Consider the following 22011-nt stretch of genomic DNA (forward strand, 5'->3'; position numbering starts at 1 on the left):
ACTGAAAATACAAGAGTAGGCGGTTAATGGATGAGTAGTTATCCATTAGTCCACATGTGTCAAACTCAAGGCTCAGGGGCCAAATACAGCCCTTTAAAGCAGTGGTTCCCAACCAGGGGTACGTGTACCCCTAGGGGTACTTGAACACATTGCAGGGGTACTCGGTGAGTCTATTTCCAACATGCTGAGTCATTTCTAAGCCTATTTCAGACACTGTACCTGCTCATCCAACAATATAGTGGCCTTAATATCTTACTATATTGTTACTAACATGTAATGCACATTACTAAAAATTAAGGTAAATTTGTTCTCTGATATACAATAATTGTAATGTACAAATTTGATGTTTAGTGTGCGTTAAACGAGGGCAGGGCAAAAAGCCGATTTAATCGATTAATCGAATTTGTAGATAAAAACGATTTTTATTTTTCCTAATTCGAGTTTTGTTTCACGTTCCGATGTGATCCAGCCCCCTCTTTGTTTACATGTGTTTACCCTTTGAGGAGGCTATATGTGTGCCACAGGTATGTTTAATTTTTTTATTCGCACTATGCTGAGATGCTACGGGAATAGTTTATTATTTTTTTAAATTGTAATGATATATGTTATAAAATATGTAGATATCCTGCATTAGGCTATTCAACATAATTCTTTCTGTTTTATAGTAACCATGATTTACCTATGATGACACTGATCAACAATAATAAAATTGTCTTCTGTCTTCAGTACAGCTTTCATTTCTCAAAGATAAATTCAAGCTGCTTGAGCTGTTTTTGTCGAAATTGATGAAAGGTCATAAAAGGTGTTTTTCTCTACTTTAATGATAGGCCATTTCATGAACTGTAATTGATCAATTCTGGTGGATTAATCATAGCTGACAAACGTACTAACCTCCGTGATCTTCTGCTGCTTTGCCATTCCTTCAAGGTTCAACGTGTTCTACAGTCAGACAGTCGTCTGTCACCTGTTGTAAATAATTTGTGTTGTACGCTACTGTTCTTCTCTGATCTCTTGCAACAGAAAAAGGGTTTTTACTCAGAGAACTGCTGCTCACTAAATAGTTTCTATTGTTCTTGCCATTCTTTGAAATCCCTCAAGAAGATTGTGTGTGAAAAATAGCATCATTAGTAGTTTCTGTAACACTCCGACCAAAACTGTCTAAACAAACACCCAAGTCTTGCTCAAAGGCACTTATAACATCTATTCCAAGTCTAATGCTCAGGTTGAACCGCAATTGATCGTAACTATATGCATGCATACTAATTAAGTGCTGCCTTTTGATTGGCTACTGATACTCCATATTAAATCTTGCTTGAATGACCTTTTTTACTCAAAGTGATTATTTGCAGATATTAGGTGGATGGCATGGCATTTCAAACACAAATGCTGGTGTTTTTATCAGCAGGTTTCTTACTTATTTACTTCAGAGTCCTGACCATGAAGGGTTGGACCACTTTTTGCTTCATCAGGGCTATACTGTATCTGCTCCTGTCACTGAGCAACAACTTTTCAACTGAACTGCAGTGCGACAGAGATCTATCTATCTATCTATCTATCTATCTATCTATCTATCTATCTATCTATCTATCTATCTATCTATCTATCTATCTATCTATCTATCTATCTATCTATCTATCTAGTAGGCCTGGGCAGTATTTCGAGATCCAAGATATATCGAGATTTCTATTTTGGTAACATGGAAAATTACACTATCACTTATAACAAAATATTTGTATTTTATATCTTATTTTGTATTAAAATACTCGTTTTAGGTGTCGCTGCTTTCCCTACTTCTCAAAACAGCATGAAAAGCTCAGTTAGATGGATTTATGAGGTGCGTCCTAACCCAGACCTTCCCCTCAGGAAGCTCACTCACACATGCTGTCCCTTAGTGGAGATTAAGCCAAAAGTTGCACATATTGTGCAGCTGTTGGTTAATAAACATGTACTAAATAAAATCCCCAGAGTTGTCTTTCTGGTAAGACTTTATTGAGTTAAAAATATCATGATTTATATTGTATATCGCCATTTTCAGAAAAAAAAATCGATATTAGTTTTGGTCCATATCGCCCAGCCCTATCTATCTATCTATCTATCTATCTATCTATCTATCTATCTATCTATCTATCTATCTATCTATCTATCTATCTATCTATCTATCTTAATATCTCTGTTTTTTTCTTCCTTTCAGTGTATGACAGTGAGTTCAGCATGAGCAACATCTACGAGTCTGCAGAGGCTACGCTGGGCTTCATTAGCTCGCCATGTCTAACCAAAGTGGAGCTGCGCGTGGCCTGTCGAGGGATTTCCGATCGGGATGCGCTCTCCAAACCTGACCCATGTGTGGTGCTGAAGATGCAGTCACATGGGCAGTGGTTTGAGGTACAACAGTGGGGTCGGGGGTTAGGAGATATGTGTCCTTTCACATGATAATCATTCCCTTTTTTTTTTTATTAAGAGTGGCTGATACTTGCAGTTCTGTGTGAATCTCAGTTCTGGTGGCGAGCCATTGTTGCTGGTCTAAATTTGACTGGATTTGAAAATGCTGATTTGTTCTTTTTGTTCTTCTCTTACAAATTTTTTTTTGCATTGATCAAATTAATGAAGTGTTATTATCATCATCACTTCATCCATCTCAGCTCTGACTATAAGAATACTTTCACGAATAATGAATCTTTGATTTCTGTCTGCATTCATATCTTTTACTTCAAAGCGGATCCATATTTGATGGGGACATGAAAAGAAAAAGAAGTAATTGGGCTATTCACTTTTATTTTCTCACTTTGTTCATGACCTGATGGGCCTCTCAGATTGGATGCCTGTGTCTTCTTTTCATCTTCAGTAGCAAATTATTCTGTATGGGTTTCTCTGCTGATAACACAAGTTACTCAAGCGTGTCATTGAATTCATGTCTGACTAAATGATTGCATGTAATCAAGGACCTGAGCCATCCTGCAGAGCTGTAATCGTGTTGTTATTTCTTTGCAGCATTAGTTATTGAAATGTATGAATGCTAATTTCTACGGAGAACCACTCAAACGTACACTTTCACAGATTTCTGTCCAAGTTTTTACATGCGTGATTATTTAATTCACCACCAAGTTCATCGATTTATAAAAGCCTCAGCAATCAGCTGTGCGTTAACACTTAACCCACATCTTTCTAGCACACACAAACAAGAACCTGAGGTTAACATGTAATTGTTGCACGCACGCACGCATGCACACACACACACACACACACACACACACACACACGCACACTGAAATCAAATTGCACACCAGTAGGCTTGAAAACACATAAATCTTGGTCCGTTATCACATAAAATTGGCAATTCTTTTGAAGCAGACAAAGTAATTAACACATACTTCATCCCACTTGCTAAATATCCTACCAAGAAAGCAGCAGTGATAGTGTTTGTCCATTCTCACTTCGTTCCTAATGGGCACATCATTGATATACACAAAAGGGGTCAACCTTCCAGCCCTTCTCTTTGAAACACCCATACACACACATGCACACACGTAAATACGCGCACACAACAGCTTTTTCTGGAGTCTCCAAAGACAGAAAAGGGTTGTGCTACTTTCTGTGCACTTGATTCTGAGCCCCTTGCTCTGTATATTGCTGTGGACTTCTGTGTGTGTGTGTGTGTGTGCGCGCTCGCGCGTGCGTGTGTGAAAGGGTTGTCAGCCACAAAAGAGGCCCAGGCTTTTTTGCTGGCGCAGTGACAGACTTTTATCTGATATTAAAAGCCCATTCTGTGTCATAAAAAAAATGTCAGATCAGTGATTGATCTGTAGCCACATCTTTCTCAAGTCAAACAGCTTGCAAGGTTAGTATAATTTTTCTGACCATCTAGAAAAATCTGTTCTTGCTGTGCTCTAGTCGATAAGTGTAAAGAATGTGATAATGAGTGTTTGAGGTCATTTGAGCATTTAAGAAAATTTGGTGCTGCTTCAGAATCAATGCTGCGTGTTGGCTGTTCAATTTGCAATTCTATTCTTCTTTAAAGGTGCAGTCCGTGACTTTCAGATCCCTCTCTCCCCCTCCCTCCCCAATGCTCTCTTGCCCTGCCTCCAAACTTTCCAAAGTCCCTCCCTCAGAGGAGCTAACAAGCTAACGTTAGCCAGACAGCAACATCACAGTAATATAACATGCTCTGTTAAAAGCATATTACTGCAGCGCCTCTCTCTCTCAATGTGCACACACCTCAGCAGCAGCAGCAGCAACAACAGTGTCACTTACAGCAGCCCACACGGAGGCTGCTGCACGCACATGAACAACACATGCACTACAGAGTTCTAGTGTGACAATTACAAATCAAACATAATGTAAATCAAACAGCAGTAATTACCTTTCAAGCATAAAATTTGCTAATTCCATCTTCTACTCCTTCAGACCATACACTGCAAAAAAGACAACGCTCTAGCCCAGGAAAAGGGGCGGGGCCTGTGAGCAACAGCTGTCAGACAGTCCATCAAACACAATCCTATCTCTGATTGGTTCTTTTTGCTCGGTTGCAGTGCATTCTGGCAATCTGCCAAAGGCTGCAGGAGCAGCAGGAGGGACTCAATGAGTCTGTTTTTTTCACGCAAACTACTATGTAAAGCTGTCCTTACATAGTGACAGCTATAGCAAATATGACAAAACGTAACTTTTATAAAAGTTGCAGACTGCACCTTTAGGTTTCAAAACACCATCAAATACTTCATCTACAAAGCAAGAAATTAAGAGTCTCTTGTAATGTCTTTTGGGACCTTCTCACAATACAAAGTCTCCTGGCTTTTATATTAGATTTTTGGTTAACATTTTTATCTAGATTAATAGATTTAGTAGTTATTGATAATTTATTAAAAAAAAAAAAAACGTTCATAGAAAATAATATTTGGATATTAATTGACACGCAATCTGTTTTGCCTTTAAAACATTTTTGTTGTGTGGGAATTAAAATGAATATTAAGCAGGAGTGATTTATTTATTTACTGAAAAACATCTGCTGCTCTTGTGAAAGGAATTGTAAAATAGCATTTTTTTGTTAACTCTCCTCTTCTAAGTTGGGGCTTTACTTAGTGCTTCATTCATACGCACATTTATTTGTTCCCAAGTTGGTTTGTTTAAAGATGTACAAGCCCTGCGTGCATTTTTGTGTGTGTGTTTACAGGTGGATCGTACAGAGGTGATCCGTAGTAGCAGCAGCCCAGTCTTCTCCAAGATCTTCTTGGTGGATTACTACTTTGAGGAGATCCAGAGGCTTCGCTTTGAACTACATGACATCAGCTCGGGTACTAATGGCCTGCGTGATGCAGACTTCCTGGGGTCGATGGAGTGTACTTTAGGACAGGTCAGTACACAAAACATGGTATAAAAAGAGAGTTTTTTTTATTTACTATTACCACTCCATTGTATGTATAATTAATGAACGCTGTCACCATTATCGTTACGACTGTCTCCCTGCACTGTGTGCTTTTTAATAAATCAAACGTCGTTGTAAGCTTCGTTTTAGCTAGGTCTGTTCATTGGTGCGTGAGCTTTACGTTTCTCTATAGTGGCCATTTCAGAACATGTTTGAGTGAGTTCACCATTTAAAAAAAAAAAAAAAAAAAACTCAACTGTGCATGTTGTGTGCAAGCTTCCTTCCTTCCATTTAACGTGTAAGGTCCTTATACCGTGTGGGTATCACAAGCAGTGCATGTTTTGTCTCACAGTGTGAATGAAGCATGTGAGTCTGTTGTTAAGCTCCACATGAATGTAGTGTGAGTGAGTGCTGAGGTTGAGACCTGAACACAGGCGCAGACTCCATAATGTGTACCTGTACTGTATAAGCCATTTCAGGTCACGTGACCTTTTATTAATGTGAGAGGGCAGTTTCAGCTGTGGGTTGAATCCTAATGTGATCTTTTCACTGGAGGTCAGCTGCTGCCTCAATCTGCATTTGCCCTGATCTGTCCTTGACCTAATGCTAACATAGAAACCAGAGCTTTCTTATACTAATTTCACTGTGCAAATTATCTCAGTTTTATTGCTTGTCTAATTGGATGTTGCTGGGCCTAATGATGCTGCTGTAATCAATATTTAAAGATCACTCCTCACTCAATATTAAGGGGAAGTTTTTTTTTGCAGTTTAGTCTATTGATTGAATCTAAAGGTATTTTAAACTAAAATAAATTGATACCATGTAAGTTCAGTTGTTTCCTGGGTTAAAGCATCCTTTATGTATTGAGTTTGTATGTTCCCTCTCCGGTTTCCGCTTACCATCCACAAACATGTGCATATGTTAGGCTAACTGGAGTCGAGAAAATTGCCCGTATGTATTGAAATGGGAGTGTGAGTGGTTGTCTTTTCATTTGTGTTTGTCCTTGTGTTGGACTGGCGCTTTGTCCAGGGTGTTCCTCTCAATGGAGATAGGCACCACCTGTGACCCTGTACTGGAATAAGCCGTTCAGGAGATGAAAGAATGAATGTGTTAAAGGTCCCATGTCATGCTATATTTCACCCATCACCATTTGTTCTAAGAACCACAAAAACATAGTATTTGAGGTTTGTTTTCCCAAATGTGCCTGTTTTCCAGAGTTTTAGCCTCTGAAAAGTCACTTTCTGAGCAACTCTACACAAACAGGCTGACTTGAGTGAGTGGGCGTGTCTATAGACGGGACAACGACTTCTTCCTCCCCACACGGTGACATAGGGCCAGAGGACGGCCCGCCCTCCTCCCACCCACTCCGTAGCCGAGCTCATGCTGCTTTATAAACATGAGACAGAGTGTGGGGGCGGAGCGTTCGCCGGTACATACATAGACTGTAGATAATACATACACAGCACTGCGCGAAAGACGCTGAAATGCTCACCTTTGTGGGCGTGTCTGTTCACATGTCAATCACGGCAGAGAGCTTCCTGGAGGCGCGGCTTCTCCAGCTCAGTGCCGCGTCAAATTCATCATCAAAGTGAGAACGCGTCATCAAATTGGAGCGAGAAGTTTGGGCTCACCCTGCAGTAAGAAAGGAGCAAATCACCCTCTAACTAACGATTGAGGGAATCAATGAAAAAAACACTTTGGGCATGTGTATGAAGCCCTAATAACACTTTTATCATGTTTAAAGCACACATTTAGCTTAACATGGGCCCTTTAAGTTACAATGACTTACTGTGGCAGCGGAAATTAGACTTTTAATTTTTTAAATGCTGTAAATGTCACTTGATTTGGAGTGAGTTGAAAAAAATGTTTGTAAAATAAAAGTGATCATATGTATATTTTTGTATGGTGTATAAATCTGCCATTGTACCATGTTTTGTGTATCCTCAAAATAAGGTTCCACTTAGATTATTCACCAAAACCTTACAGTAATCTGTATGAGAAGATAATGCAAGGGCGACATTAATGTCTTTGAATATAAACAATGAATATTAATCCTTTGTTGATTTTTTTTTTAAAGCCACCCTTGAGAATTAACCCATCACTCTGTAGGGTTTATCCATCTCTGCTTGATTGCTCTTTCAGCACTGTGTTCACTTTTATCTGTTATTCCTTTGTGTTGTTTCTCCCATCGGTCTGCTTGTTTTACATCCACTTGGTAGAAAGTGGTGAAGGTGAGTTTTATGGTACGGCTTGGTATATTAGGACATGAAAGCCGTATCAGAGGAAATGCCTTATGACAGGTGGTGGAAAGGAGTCTCCTGGAGGTGCAAATAGTTTTCTGCCAATGTCAGGAATAATTGTGAGACGCTGGTGACAGGGGGGTGGGGGAATGGAAGGGCGTGAGCTGAATATTATCTGTTTTGATTAATTAATTTATTTTTATTTTTTTGTCTCAGATCGTCTCCCAAAGGAAACTATCTAAAGCTCTGCTGAAACAGGGAAACACTGCTGGAAAGTCTTCCATAATGGTATGTCACGTATTTTATTTATTTTTTTAAAGTCAGCTCACCTTTGTTGGACACGACTACACGAATCACACCTCCACTCACTTCCGACGCACTCCCTGTCTGAAGTTAATTAAGTTGATGATGTTCCCTGTTACAGTTGCTCTCTTCCTCATTTGCATCTTGTTTTTTTCTCGTGTGTAATACCTCAGTGAAGGCTTTCCTCCTCCAATCTTCCTCCTGTTTCTCCTGTGTAGGTGACTGCCGAGGAGTTGTCTGGTAACGACGATTATGTCGAACTCTCATTCAGCGCTCGTAAACTGGACGACAAGGTGTGTGTGTGTGTGTGCGTGTGTGTGTGTGCGTGTGCGTGACTTCATCTACACTCTGGTCAAAGTAGAACATTTGAAGTTCTCCACTGGGTGTGATTCTACAGATATGAGTTTCTGTGGGTGGGTAAGTGGGTGTGCATGTACGTCAGTGAGGTTTGATGATGAGTTTGCGTTCCAGCGTTATTAGAGACCTCCCCAGTAGCCTTCCATTATCCAACCAACCCCAACCCACACATACAGATAAGTATATTAATTTTCTCTCACGCATACTAACACACGCAGCTACGGATGGCTAATCCAAACAAGTTGTGCCCTGGAGAAAAGATGAAAGAATGCAGGGAGGGCTGGATAAATTGGAAGGGACAGACAAGGGACGTGTGGGGAAATAAAGGAGAAACAGGAGTAAAACTATTCTGTTAGTGCGTGAATGATTTCTAATGATTGGAGGGAGTTATGAGGTAACGCCTTACGCTCTTGTTTTACCTCAAAAGGATTTCTTCAGTAAGTCGGATCCTTTCCTGGAGATTTTCAGACTAAACGATGACGGGACGGAGTCTCTTGTGCACAGGACTGAGGTAAATGCACACGCACATGCACAGATTGGACTTTTATACTGTGTCTAAAACTAAATGTGATGTTTGTATGCGCAGACAGTCATGAACAACCTGAGTCCGGTGTGGAAGTCTTTTAAAGTTTCCTTAAACACACTCTGCAGCGGAGATCACGAGAGGGAGCTAAAAGTGAGTATTTGGCATTGAGTCGCTAATTGTAACAGCATTTCATCTGTTCTCAAGCACAGTTAGCTGGGGATTGCTTTAGTAATTAATGTCCAACACTAAAATGCATGCTCATTTAGTTAACTAAGTGCTGTAAAGCGTGAGGATATTTGATGCATCCAAAGCACCAACTGGGCCAGTTTAATATCTTCATAGTGCACGAAATAAAAAAATAAAAAAAAACATACAAAGTACCACTGCATTAATAGAATAAACACTATAAACTAAAAACTGCTATAAACATGCACGCTGCTACCTACTTTAGATGCCCTTGCTGCTCAGCTTCCGCGATAAGTAAATTCACAGGCTCATTAAGAATGTGCCAGAGTTGTTGTTATTTCTTTTTTAAACTTGGGGACGTGTTTTTTTTACTATTGTGTTAGACACGTTCCTGTTACCAACTCACAAACGTATTCTATCGTTGACATGAATGAATGTTTATTTGCTGTTTTTTATCACCATTGACTAAAGTGTGCAGTGTACAAATCTCACGGCATCTGAGCTCATTTTATTGGATGCGAAGGAATTCCCACAAGAGCGGGCAGAATAATGTCAAAAGGAAACAAACAACTTCTTATTAAGCAGTTGCAAAATGTGTTAACTGAAGGAGCTAAATGTTGTGTATATATAGAGATTTGTTACAGAAACAAAAGAAACCTGTGCTTTCTGCACAATAATTACAACAGATATGATGTAGATGTGTTGCAATTATTGTTATATTATTCACGGTAATGGGTCCCTGCCCTAAAAAGTTGTAGAAACCCTTCTTGAAAGACTCACGTCTGTCTGAGAGAGTTTTGTGGTCATTCTTAACGCAACTTGACAGGCCTGAGTGAATCCTCTTGGGCACCAGTTTGCGTACCCATATGTGGGAAAAGTAGTGGTCGCGCATCAGCTGGGAACTGTTATTCTTCCAGCATGAATAAACATGAGCTTGCTCATTAAAAATTCACAGGCATCTTAACTCTACATGGCTCCTGTCAGCAGGAGAAAGGGCTCACACAGCCGCGAACGCACATGCACACCGTCGGCTATGGTTTCCAGGGCTACCTGTTTGAAGCGGCGGAGCTATAGCGAGAAATGGCAGGGCAGAGATTTCTATTCAGACCAGTGCTCTCTTTTCACCAGGGCGTTAACTGACCGATGCATAAATGCATTACCCTCCTCTACAGCCTGTCACAGGCTCTTCCTTTGTTCTTGTCCTTCTCCGATCCGTCCTGTTCTCCTGTCCCTCCGTCAAAATACTTACATTCAAAGCATGTAATAGATGTTCGTTTTTTTTTTTTTAGTACTCATCAACACAGCTCTCAGCAACTTGAACTTAAGCCAAGGTTGCAACAGCAGAGCACTGGCTTACAGAGGGAGTCAAAAATGCAAAAAAATCATGTTTGCAAAGACGCACACACAAAGAAAAGGAACATGCACGTATATTCACTTCATGAGTGACTCCAAGTGGTTTGGAGGAAATGAGGGGATTACTGGTGGCCACTGTTTTTAATCAAGTGTTATTGAATTGGTTCAGATCGTTAGTTGCGGGTGTGACTTCACACAAGAAGGTCACAAAGCTCTCCAGCTCATCATCATCTAACAGCCTTAGGAGTGTGCATGATGATGAGTAACTGAATGTCTGTGTATTTGCGTCCACAAGCATCACTTGTGACACAATTCCTGAAATATCACCGATTGTTTAAACCCCAGCAAGACAGTCGAGACATTGCTGCTGTCGACGCCTTTTGAAATAGCTGAATTGACTTTTTTATGACGTGGTAAACCTTGTCCTGTTGACCTTTGGGTGATGGAGGTCATTCATTTTAGTCAGGTGGCTTCAACAACCACATGTGTACACCCAAGCGCACACACTAAAGCTGTCTGTTAAGCTGCGTCCCTCCCAGCATCTTCAGATTAATATTTCACTGCCCCATTGCCCCCCCACCAACTCCGCCTTATCAATCATTCAGCATGGCATTTCCCTGCATGCCTACGAGTGCATGTGTGTGTGTGTGTGTGTGTGTTTAGGTAACTTTGTTGCAGCTCTACTAAACAAGTTCACAGGGTGCATATGCTGTTTGTTTGTGTTTGCTACCAGTGCACCGTGTGGGACTGGGATTCCAACGGAAAACACGATTTTATTGGAGAGTTTCAGACCACATTCAAGGAGCTGAGGGTAGAGCAGGAGGGCAAACAGGTGAGCGGATACTCAGTGGGAAAACACTTTGATTTGCTCGTCTGTTCACAATGCAATTTACACCACCTACATACAGTATGCGACGCCTCTTTGCAACTAACAAATTAGTGGTCAGGAAACACTGCAAAGGGATTTATTTCCAGCCTTGCCTGTATGAGCTGCACATTTAATTAGGTTTATAAATCCTGCTTGTACTTATACTTCCACACCGCCGCTAACAAATTTGGCTGTGGGTTTCCTCAGCTCCAATGGGAATGCATCAATCCTAAATACCAGATGAAGAAGAAGAACTACCGAAACTCTGGTGTAGTCCTTCTCAACCACTGCAAGGTGATGTAACACATCTGCTTTGCTTTTAATCTCCGCTGTAATCCCCCTGCTTTAGATCCAAACATTTCTTATCCTTCATCTACCAATTTATCTAAAAATGTACGAGAAACATCTGTGAGTTTGCAGTCAAGCTTACATCATTTGATAAATAATGACATAAAGCCTACATTTAAATCATTTGCTCTGACAGATCATCAAAATGTACTCCTTCCTGGATTATATCATGGGTGGCTGTCAGATTCAGTTCACTGTAAGTAATCTTTCCTATAATCTCTTCCGTGTTTTTTTTTTTTTTTTTTGGTTGTTGTCACTGCATCAGCACCTGTCTGTTTACGCCCACTCATGCAGCGTGTGTGTGTACGTCCCAGGTGGCCATAGACTTTACGGCATCCAACGGGGATCCCAGAAACAGCTGCTCCCTTCATTATATCCACCCCTACCAGCCCAACGAGTACCTTAAAGCCCTGGTGGCTGTCGGGGAGATCTGTCAAGACTATGACAGGTAGTATTCACTCCATCGGTGTTCAGTCTGCACATATGCACACAGATGCATACACAACATTAATATGATGTATTTAATGTTTCTATTTATTTTTTTGAAACAAAGTACTGGTAATGACAGATGTGTAATTATCTTATTATGTGTGTCAATAGATTGTGTGTATGTTTCTATTTTTTCCAGTGATAAAATGTTTCCTGCATTCGGGTTTGGAGCTCTGATTCCACCTGACTTTAAGGTAGGGCATTTTATGGGATGTGATGATGTTTGTCGTTTGCAAGAGCAAAGTGAAATCTGGATGTTTTAGATTTTGATTTTCGATCTCTCTCTGAGGCGCAGCCTTTGTCGCTTTTGATCAACATGAAGGCAGAACGCCTCTGTCAGCCTGTACTTTTGGGCTGAACACGTTGTTTGTTGTGCTAGTTAAAGGCCTTGTGTTTTCTGCCCTGCCTGAAGGTCTCTCATGATTTTGCTGTGAACTTTGACGAGGACAATCCTGAATGCGCTGGTGAGTTTCACTCGACCCTGAGGAGAGGAAAATGACACATCCTTGACTTTGCTTGGAAAGGGTTGTGTGCGCGTGTTGTACGCAAGCACACTGAAACTTGAAAGCGGAATAGTCCTCCGGTGTTGCTGCAGCGTGCTTCACGTCCATGGTTTATGATCATACACATGCAATTACTAACAGGCATACACATGTGCTTAAATGCACACACACACACACACGCACACAGCAAACTGGAAGATTTGTCACTGCAGAAGGAAGTAAGTGCAGGCTCGAGATAGAGAGAAAAACAACACTAATTTGTATGTGTGAAATAGACTTCTGTGCTTTTTCCACACATAGCAGCATTTTGTGTGTGTGTGCGTGTGTGTGTGTGTTGTGGACGGTAGGGGAAGCCATTTTTGAAACAGTCCCCCTGCAGTGCAATCACATGGAGGAAGTCCTGTGGTGTTTTATTATTTATACTTTTTTAAGTACAAGAACTTTGATTTGGTGAGGTCAGGAGAGGTGATTCATTTAAAAAAAAAAAAAAAAGCATCATAATGTGTAATGTTTGTGTGTGTTTTGCAGGGATCCAAGGTGTGGTAGAGGCCTACCAGAATTGTCTCCCAAAGATCCAGCTGTACGGGCCCACCAACATTGCCCCGATCATCCAGAAAGTAGCTTCATCTGCCTCTGAAGAGATGCACACCAAAGAAGCCATGGTGAGACAATAGATAATTGATTTTTAAAGCAGTTCGAACATGTTGCTTATGACAGCACCGGCCCAAACAAAAAAAAAAAAAGCGATGACAAACGGAAATGGATAGACAACTCATCAGACATGACAGGAGGCGACGATGGGAATAGGATGAGTAAAAAGGGCAGGACTGATGAGGAATGACTGATATTAATTTAATTCCAGTCATAACTTTTAGAGCACAAATTCCTGTCCGCCTCATTGCCTCCCACTTCATGCTGGCTCTCATGTGGATTAGAAGGAGTTTTATTTAAATTAGCCCCTGAAAGCTTGCTTTTTCTGAGGCACAAAAGTAAAAAAAAAAGAGAAAAAAAGCTGGCCGACTCAGTTTTTACCCAATGAAGCCCCTTTACTCCATGCAAGTAAATGCAACATTATTTGTGTAGCTCAAGGCTAGTCAAAGAAAAAACAAAAACAAATGTATTGTGTACAGGCGGGATACAAATGAAAAACAGATGGGATGTTTTAAGCTGACAAGAAGATGAATACTAATTAATTACAATTTTTAATAGAAGTGATTTTCAATTTTCTAACAGAAATCATAAATGTTGAGGCACTTCTTCAAACAGACCTGCAGCTTTCTTCCTTTGTGTCAGATTTTAAAAACCTTTATTCCGTATTTGGTGTTGGCACTGAAATCAGCTCTTTTTTCGTTTTTTTACCGTTTTCGCATTTAAACTTGGGTTTAGAAGTCGTGCTGCTTTGACACGCCAGAATCTAATTCATGTGCAATCATCCAGTTCTGCAGAAGGCCTCACAAACAACTACTGTACTCGTCGCAATCAGTTGGTAAATCAGAAAAACCTTCAAACGTAGCAGGAAGGCAACTCTGCAGGAAGAGAAATAGAGGATACTAAATTACTGAGTGCTTCTTTTTAAACCTTGGAATCTATACTTTGACAACCCAGGAACCAGGGTTGCGCACAATTATAATTGTAATCACATAATTGATCACGATTATGACATAATTATAATTTTAATTGTAATTGTAAAATCTGATGCTGTTCTAATCGCAATTTAACTGTAACTGAGTTCAGATAATTGACTTTGTAAATGTAATTGACATGGGAATTCCATTAAAAAAATTGTCAATTATCATTTAATTATACACAAATCTGGGGAACCATGCTACAGTTTTATGGCTTACACATATTTTTTTTTAATTTAAATGAAATGAATTGAATTGAACTGAATTTATTAGAGGCTCTGTAATTGTGCTTAACTGTAATTTAAGTTTAGTAATTGAGAATGTAATTGTAATTGACTTTCAGGGGGAAAGTTTTAATTGTAAATGCCCGTCAATGCAATCGTAATTGAGTTGTAATTAACCATAGATAATTGAAGACGTAATTGTAATAGAAAAATGTAATTGACCCCAACCCTGCCAGGAACCAAAGTAAAGAGTTCAGAATAAGTGATGTTTAGGTGGACTTGCAGAAACTAGGCCAGATGAATATCAGCGCACTGACCAGGTTCTGCAGGTCCTGCTGTTTCTAGACTCCTCTAACCCCTGTCCTTGATGTATAAATATTTTCCCACCAGGAATACTTCATCCTGCTAATCCTGACAGACGGCGTCATCACTGACATGGCAGATACACGGGAGGCCATCGTGCACGCCTCCCACCTGCCTATGTCGGTTATCATCGTCGGTGTAGGCAACGCAGACTTCACAGACATGCAGATACTGGACGGCGACGATGGGATCCTGCGTTCACCAAAGGGCGAACCTGTCCTCCGTGACATTGTTCAGTTTGTGCCCTTCAAGGACTTCAAACACGTAGGTGGTGGATTGAACTGCTCTTAGATTCCCTTTGTGGGTTTTTTATACTGCCAGGGTTTTGATATTTCAAATTTAAAGCAATGTTTTAAATACAATATACCATACTGTGCATTTAAAATGTTTACAGCATAGAAAATCTAAATCATAGTCATAAAAACTAAGAGTTTCCTCAAAATTATTGGATTAAGAGACATAAATGAAGAATGTAGACTTAAATGCAACCTAAAAAACATTTTACTTGCCTCCAATTTCTCGAACTGGTCCACAAAAACAAAAAAATGTAAACTATAGGACATAATATCTCACCATCATTCTATTTTAATAGCACAAATAGTCTCTGCTAATTATTAAAATCCACTTTATTAAAATAATTCAAATGTCTTAAATCCGTCATAGTCTTAGTGTGATGCAGTGTAACAGAACTGTTTTTCACAAACAGTGCTAAACACTCTCAATAGTTAATTTTCAGCAATTCATGTTGATCAAATTCTAGTCACAGAAATTATTTTTAGTTTTAATCTAGTTGCAGTTGAATAATTCACAGAGAATGGGGGTGATTAGCTCTGTAAATGAGTTGGCCTACTAAAATATGAATTGGAAAGAGCTCCGTATTTTTGATGAATTGCTTCTATTTACATTTCTTACCCGGTCATCATCTCTTAATACCTGGTGCACACATTTGAGTGGGTAGTATTTCTTTTTGCTTCAAAACTACAATATATCCACATTTCTTCTCTTTCCTTCTGAACTCTGACCCCGTCGTTGTAACAGTTTGTGTGCAGTGTTTGCTTATTCCGTCCTCGTGCCACCAACCAAACCCTCATATGATAAAGGATCACCAACAGTGCTGTCACAGAAAAAGTCTTTCATCTTTTGTTTGGTCACTACTTTAATTTTAATATCTCACATAAAGAGTTTTTATGACCACAAGAAATTCCTAATAAAGTTTGACATTGTTGTAATATACGTATAGATGAGATTTTTCAGAATGAAATTTGGGGAAATGCCATTTTCCTTCTTGCTAAAACAGCCAAATTGTTAATATTAAACATTGCCTTTGAAGTGCAGCAGGCGCGGATAGTTTGTGTATTTTTTTTAAATGTGGGTGTGTGTTTGTGTGCTTGTCAAAGCACATCAGCTGTCTCCTGTCATGACTGCATGTGTGTGTGTGTGTGTGTGTGTGTGTGTGTGTGTGTGTGTGTGTGTGTGTGTGTGTGTGGCATTTCAATTTCACCCAGCTTGACCAGATGCATTTGACTGGGTCTGTTATGGTGTGTTTGGCTTTTGACAGTTTGGAAAATTAACCCATTAGATCTCACGCAGTGAGAGAGAGAGAGCAGAAAATCAGATGATGGAGGGAACTTTTCATGTAATAGAAAGTGTTGAGGTTGATAGAAAGACTGTTGGGACTTGTAAGAATTGAAGAGAATGCATGAAGATGAGCAGAAGGACGGAGAAAGAGAGAGAGAAAGAGACAGACTGGTGAGGTTTTTTTTTTTAACAAGAGACCAGAGCTAAAGACAAAAGGGAGCGAGGGAGTGTGTGACAGAGGTGGAGAGGTGATTTTCTGCTCTGTCGTTCCTTTTCAGAGGGGATTAACAGGACATAGCTGCAGGATGACAGGCAGAGCGGGAGGATAACAGGTAGATTGGAGCAGAGGAGAGAGAGCAAAGAGAGGAAGGATGGAAATGAGAGGATGAGTCGGGGTGAAGAGGTTGGGGAGGGGCCACTTTGATCATGCTTTGTCTCTGGGAATTAAGCAAGAAGCAGTACGACAGTGGGTCTGACTTCAAGGATTCACTAGTGAGTGTGCGTTTGTGTGTGTGTACCGACAAGTGAGGCTTGTGCGTGTGAGGCTGTGAGGGTCCTTCCACAAGTGCTTTGGAAAAAAGGACAACAACACTCTGCACTCACTCAGTGTATTTTTGTAGTTTTGGGTTCTTTAGCTACTATAGTTATCACTACCAGGGGTGGACTGGGACCAAACCTATACACTGGCATTTTGTATCCAGACCAGCCCACTACATTTTTAGATGACACCATGTTGAAGCCATTATTAAAGCAGAAGTAAGTAATGTTTTCACCTCAATAAATCCTTTTCATACTCCCTGTGAGGGTAATACAAGTGTTTATGAGGTGATTGGAGGATCCTTCATCTCTCCCTGCTGTCTCTGGCCAGAAAACAGCACTTGCAACTTTCCCTGCCTCCAACCCGGTGGCAAGACGTACTGCTTTACAGCAGCCCGATACAGACTAATGCTAGATTATGACCAGCCTCGTGGCTGCACACGGTTGTCTACAAATTCACTTTTCTCAAACTTATATCATGGCGGAGCCAGCAAAAAGAAGGCAGAGAAGACCTTTGTCTGAGGAACGGAGCAACTCCATGCAGTGACAGCTCAGCAGCAACACACAGCAACCACACACACTGTTGTCGCGGCGCCGACATTGTGTGTGGTTGCGCAACAGACACGCACACATACTCGCAACCCAGCGCTTCATCAGGCAGCACACACACAAATATTCATCCATCAGAGCCGCTTTGTCAGCACACAAACAAACACATCACACACATTTCCACACTCCATTCCGTATTACTCCTACATCATTCATTTATTTTACTTGTCTCTCTTCCTCATACTGTTCACATGGTGACATAGGACTATATTTGTAAAAGCACCCTTAGTGTCACTGTTGTATTAGGATTTTTCAGTGATCGGTTGCTACCGTCTTGGTAGAGCAAAGGTGTGCATGAAGCTGTGGGGTGGGGCAGGCGGCGGGGGGTGCGGAGTTTTTACGACAGTGACATAACCAAAAGGGACCTTTAGGAGGAGCATTAAGAGCAAGTTACTTACTTCTGCTTTAAGTCAGTGATGCTCAACATGTGGCTCTTTTATTATAGGCCGAGGACAACAGTGCGTAGGACCCTATTGTAATGCACCTCATTTTTATTATTATTATTATTGTTATTGTTATTTTTTTTAAAAAGTGATCGCATTTTTGAGAGCTTTAACACGTTCAAAAACTCATGAAAATTTGAACGCATATTAGGACTGATGAAAAATATGACATTTTGGGGGAATTGCACATGTGAATGGCAAAATGACTCAATGACGCCCCCTTGAAAATTGTATTTGCTCCCATCTGCACTGATGACATCGTCACTCTCTACAGTGATGACTTCATCATTACAGACAGACAGAGATTCCTTGCTTTTATAGAAATACGTCTTGCATCCAACACTGCACTGTTAAAGTACTTCACACGTTCATATTTTTATTTTAAACATACATGTTTATTTGGTTGTGTTATAAAATAATCTTGACATTAAAGTTGAATTTCTATAGATTGAAATATTCCTCTTAGCAGCCGGTTCACTTGGATGATGTGCTACGCTTATGGAAACTAGTAAGAGTTTGCAGAGCTAAGTAGATGCTAATTGATTATAGCAGCTTTCATTTGTATGCTAAAAAAATGAGTTACCCATAGGCATTATATTTGCACAGAACATTGCAGGAAAGTTTATGATATAATCCTTGTAAGTGGTCAGCTACATCTCAACAATTTCTGCCACACCCCGACATGCAACACACCTCAACGTGCGCCACTTCTCGACGTGTGGATGCGAGGGCCCGTTCATCGCTGCTTGCAGCTTTAATTCTAATTATTATTCACCCAGGAAACCTTAAATGGAGGAAACTTTTTAACCCCTTTTTATTTATTTCCATTGGCCATTTTGCAACTTCCTTTGTCCCATTTTTTTGCCTCTTTTAAAAAACTTCTAACACCTTTTTTAAACTTTAGTTTCTTTTTGCCAGTAAACACTCCCTTTTTCTATTTTTTGTTTATTTTTGCAACTTCTTTTTGACACTTTTATCCAATTTTTGTCCTTTGTTTAATTTTTTTGACCACTTTTCATCCAAGTTAGAAACCTTTTGTTCAATAAATATCACTTGTTTCCTTTTTTTTTTTTAACTATTTGGCCTCTTTTTGTTACACATTTTGCCCTTTTTCACTATTGTTTGCCACATTTTGCCCATTTAAGCTACCCTTTGCCAATAAATACCACCAAGTTCCTCTTTATTTGCCCATTTTTTGGCCACTCTTGTCTGCTTTTGCCCTATTTTAGTCACTTTTCACACTTTTCTTGTCACAGTTTCTGCCACTTTCTGGCAACCTGTTTCCTGCCTCCACTGGCTCGTGAAAAAAAAAAAGCAGTTCGCGGCACGGACCGGCCCACTTCGTGTCGACGGCCAATCGGGACGATGCCCAGTATGCCAAATGGCCAGTGCACCCCTGATCACTAAACAATAGCTACTCTGCATCCAAGAGCCTCTGATTCGTAACAACCCCTTGTGGGAGAAATGCAACCTAACTAAAAAAGCCTAAATTCTTGTATCCACAATTCTTCGGTTGGTATTTTTTCCTCTGTGATACTTTAAAATGACTATAAAAAACTTCCAGGTGAAAACGAAAAACATGGGCTTTCTTTTAATCTAATGAAGTCAAACTGATTGATAATCCTCCGTGCTGTAGTAATGTGGGTAGTTATGAAAGTGTCTGGAGGGTTTCTTTACATTTAATCAACCATTGATCTTCATTCATCCCAGAAAAAGAAACACAGTCAACCTCGCAACATTTCCCCTTGAGTTCTGTTGCTGTATTGTACACATAATAATGCTTTTCCTCTGTGCTAGAAAAATAAAAAGCTGTGCACACAGGGGTGTGCTCGAACTTGTCAGATGAGCTTGTCTGATCACATCAGTCCCACTGGTCCGAACCTTTAACAGCATCAGACTCAAAACAACATGATGGCTTCCTGAGTGTATTTCTGACCTGTCTCCTTTTCTTTTTTCTTCTCCCCTCCTCTCCCTGTATATTAAGGCTTCTCCTGCAGCCCTGGCTAAAAGTGTTTTGGCAGAAGTCCCGAACCAAGTGGTGGATTATTACAACGCGAAAGGAATAAAACCCAAGTGCATGTCGGATTACGAGTCCACGCGGACCTTCAGTCCATGACAATGGACAACACTTACCCATACACATACAGTCATATTCATATAAACCAAATAAACTAACATTTAAAACCCTGTATGATATATAATACAAACTAAAAGCACAACCACACACACACACAGATGAACATGCACACACACACACACAGTACTGCATACTGTAGCCTATAGCTGAAAGAATTAGCTCGTTCTGGTGAAACAACTTCAACTTTTCCATTGATGACTATTGCATGTTTGGCCACAATGGCATCACTTTGAAAATAATTACTATCTTCTGTATATTGGAAATGTGTTTATAGAAGAAGAAAAAAGACCTTTGAACCAGCATGCAGACAAAAATCATGACCCACAGCAAGAAATGACATTTGTACCTTATTTAGATAACTAGCAAGTATATTTACCTAAAGATCTGTGGGTAATAATTAAAAAAAAAGATAAATAAATGATACAGCATAATCAGAAATGCTTAGAATTAGCATTGAAAATGTTATTAATGGGAATGGTGGCGTTCCTGATGGATGTTCTGCATGATTTTCTGCTCATAGCCAGTTTCTAGTAGTTGCTTGCTAGTTAAGAAATAAAGTATCTGTGTCATTTGTGTGAGTTATCAAGCTGTGCTGGGTATTTGGGGTTTGTTTCTACCAATTTGTTTGAGATTTTGCTAAATGGAAACGAACAACTGAATAATTGTAATAATTTCTTAATAAACTTCTTACCCTGTAAAGAGCTTAAGGATAGACGAGCGTGTGTGTGTACGTGTGTGTGGTAGACACCCAACTGTCAGCTGGAAAATGTTTTATGTATTCTGCATGTCGATCAAAATAAAGGCACTTTGCTTTTCTCATTTTAGTGTAATCTGGTCATTGTGTGTTTATGCGCTTCTTTCCCATTATTCTCAGAATGGATGAAAGCTATTATCATTCCCCCCAGCAAAGTCGATATGTGTGCACTATGCAGCTTTTAAGGACGTGTAACCCTCCAGCAGTATGAGATGCCGTGCCTTTTTTTGTCTGCTTTTCTTCGTTATAGCAGCAGGAGGTCTTGAATTCAACATTTTCTAGCCTTCATAGTGTCAGAAGCCTTCCTTTGCTGTATACATCATTCAATTGTACCTTAGACATTAGAAAATTATTCCTCTAATCTCATCCAGACAGTCGAGTCAAGCCAAAGTTGAGTAGTCCAGAGAGTATACTCTGAACGTGCCTCTGTTTCTGACAGCCAGATCAGTATTCCACTCAACGCACCGACTTCATCCACTATCAGGCACAGCCCAGTGCAGAAAACCCAGGGGTGTCCAGACTTTTACCACAGAGGCCAAATACAGAGAAAAAAGAAGAAGTAAAGTACAGGGCCACTATATAGGCTATTGTATATATGTTTTGAAGTGAGAGAAAGAAATTAAGTTAAAAAATAAATAAAAAAAACTGTTGACAATTGACTCTTTATTTCTCTGAAGAACTGGTTGCAAAGACTGTTGTTTAGATGACAAATGGAAGTTATATCTCAGCTTGTCTTTCCTACATGATCCTTTATTTAGAAAAGTTAAGCTTTATTACGGCGCATTTTAAAAATTGGGATGGTGTCCTAAGGCTTTTAGCATTTCTGATGCATTTTGAACAGATAAAGTTATTGATACCTTCGCTTGTCTTTAAAAAAACAATTGGTGACATTATGTTATTACAATTTCACTGTTTAATGTCTAAATTAGCGGCTAAATGTTGTATCTTTTACTAACAGGTTTTGTCATATTGCACAAATAAACACAACTTCAGCTCCACAACATAACTTTCTGGAACATTAGAGTCATGTTATTTCAAATGAAGTATGTTCATGGAGGACTGGGTGTTGTACATCTGTTGGATGAAAATGCTGACAAACTCAAATTGGAAAAAAATATTGATTAATATAATCTAAATTGCCCTTATGAAGAATATAGAAAAAAGACACACACAAAATTCTAAGAGTTTATTAATTTGTTTTGTGCCAATTGC

The 22011-nt window shown here is 39.8% G+C and overlaps 1 protein-coding gene across 1 annotated transcript in view; it reads left to right on the plus strand.

Annotated features, from left to right (window-relative positions):
- The window catches only part of cpne4b (copine IVb), a 23700-nt gene extending 2836 nt beyond the window's left edge, over positions 1–20864 (plus strand). Inside the window, exons 2-16 of the mRNA XM_028461036.1 lie at positions 2192–2382; positions 5165–5344; positions 7813–7884; positions 8118–8192; positions 8684–8767; positions 8843–8932; positions 11055–11153; positions 11397–11483; positions 11674–11733; positions 11852–11985; positions 12166–12220; positions 12439–12490; positions 13058–13191; positions 14769–15005; positions 19893–20864. Of these exons, the coding sequence (XP_028316837.1) occupies positions 2212–2382; positions 5165–5344; positions 7813–7884; positions 8118–8192; positions 8684–8767; positions 8843–8932; positions 11055–11153; positions 11397–11483; positions 11674–11733; positions 11852–11985; positions 12166–12220; positions 12439–12490; positions 13058–13191; positions 14769–15005; positions 19893–20024 (1662 nt within the window). The 5' untranslated portion in view covers positions 2192–2211 and the 3' untranslated portion in view covers positions 20025–20864. The remainder of the gene's footprint in view (positions 1–2191; positions 2383–5164; positions 5345–7812; positions 7885–8117; positions 8193–8683; positions 8768–8842; positions 8933–11054; positions 11154–11396; positions 11484–11673; positions 11734–11851; positions 11986–12165; positions 12221–12438; positions 12491–13057; positions 13192–14768; positions 15006–19892) is intronic.
- Positions 20865–22011: the final 1147 nt, after the last annotated feature.

Source organism: Gouania willdenowi, chromosome 11 (assembly GCF_900634775.1).
Source record: "Gouania willdenowi chromosome 11, fGouWil2.1, whole genome shotgun sequence".
Lineage (NCBI taxonomy): Eukaryota > Metazoa > Chordata > Actinopteri > Blenniiformes > Gobiesocidae > Gouania > Gouania willdenowi.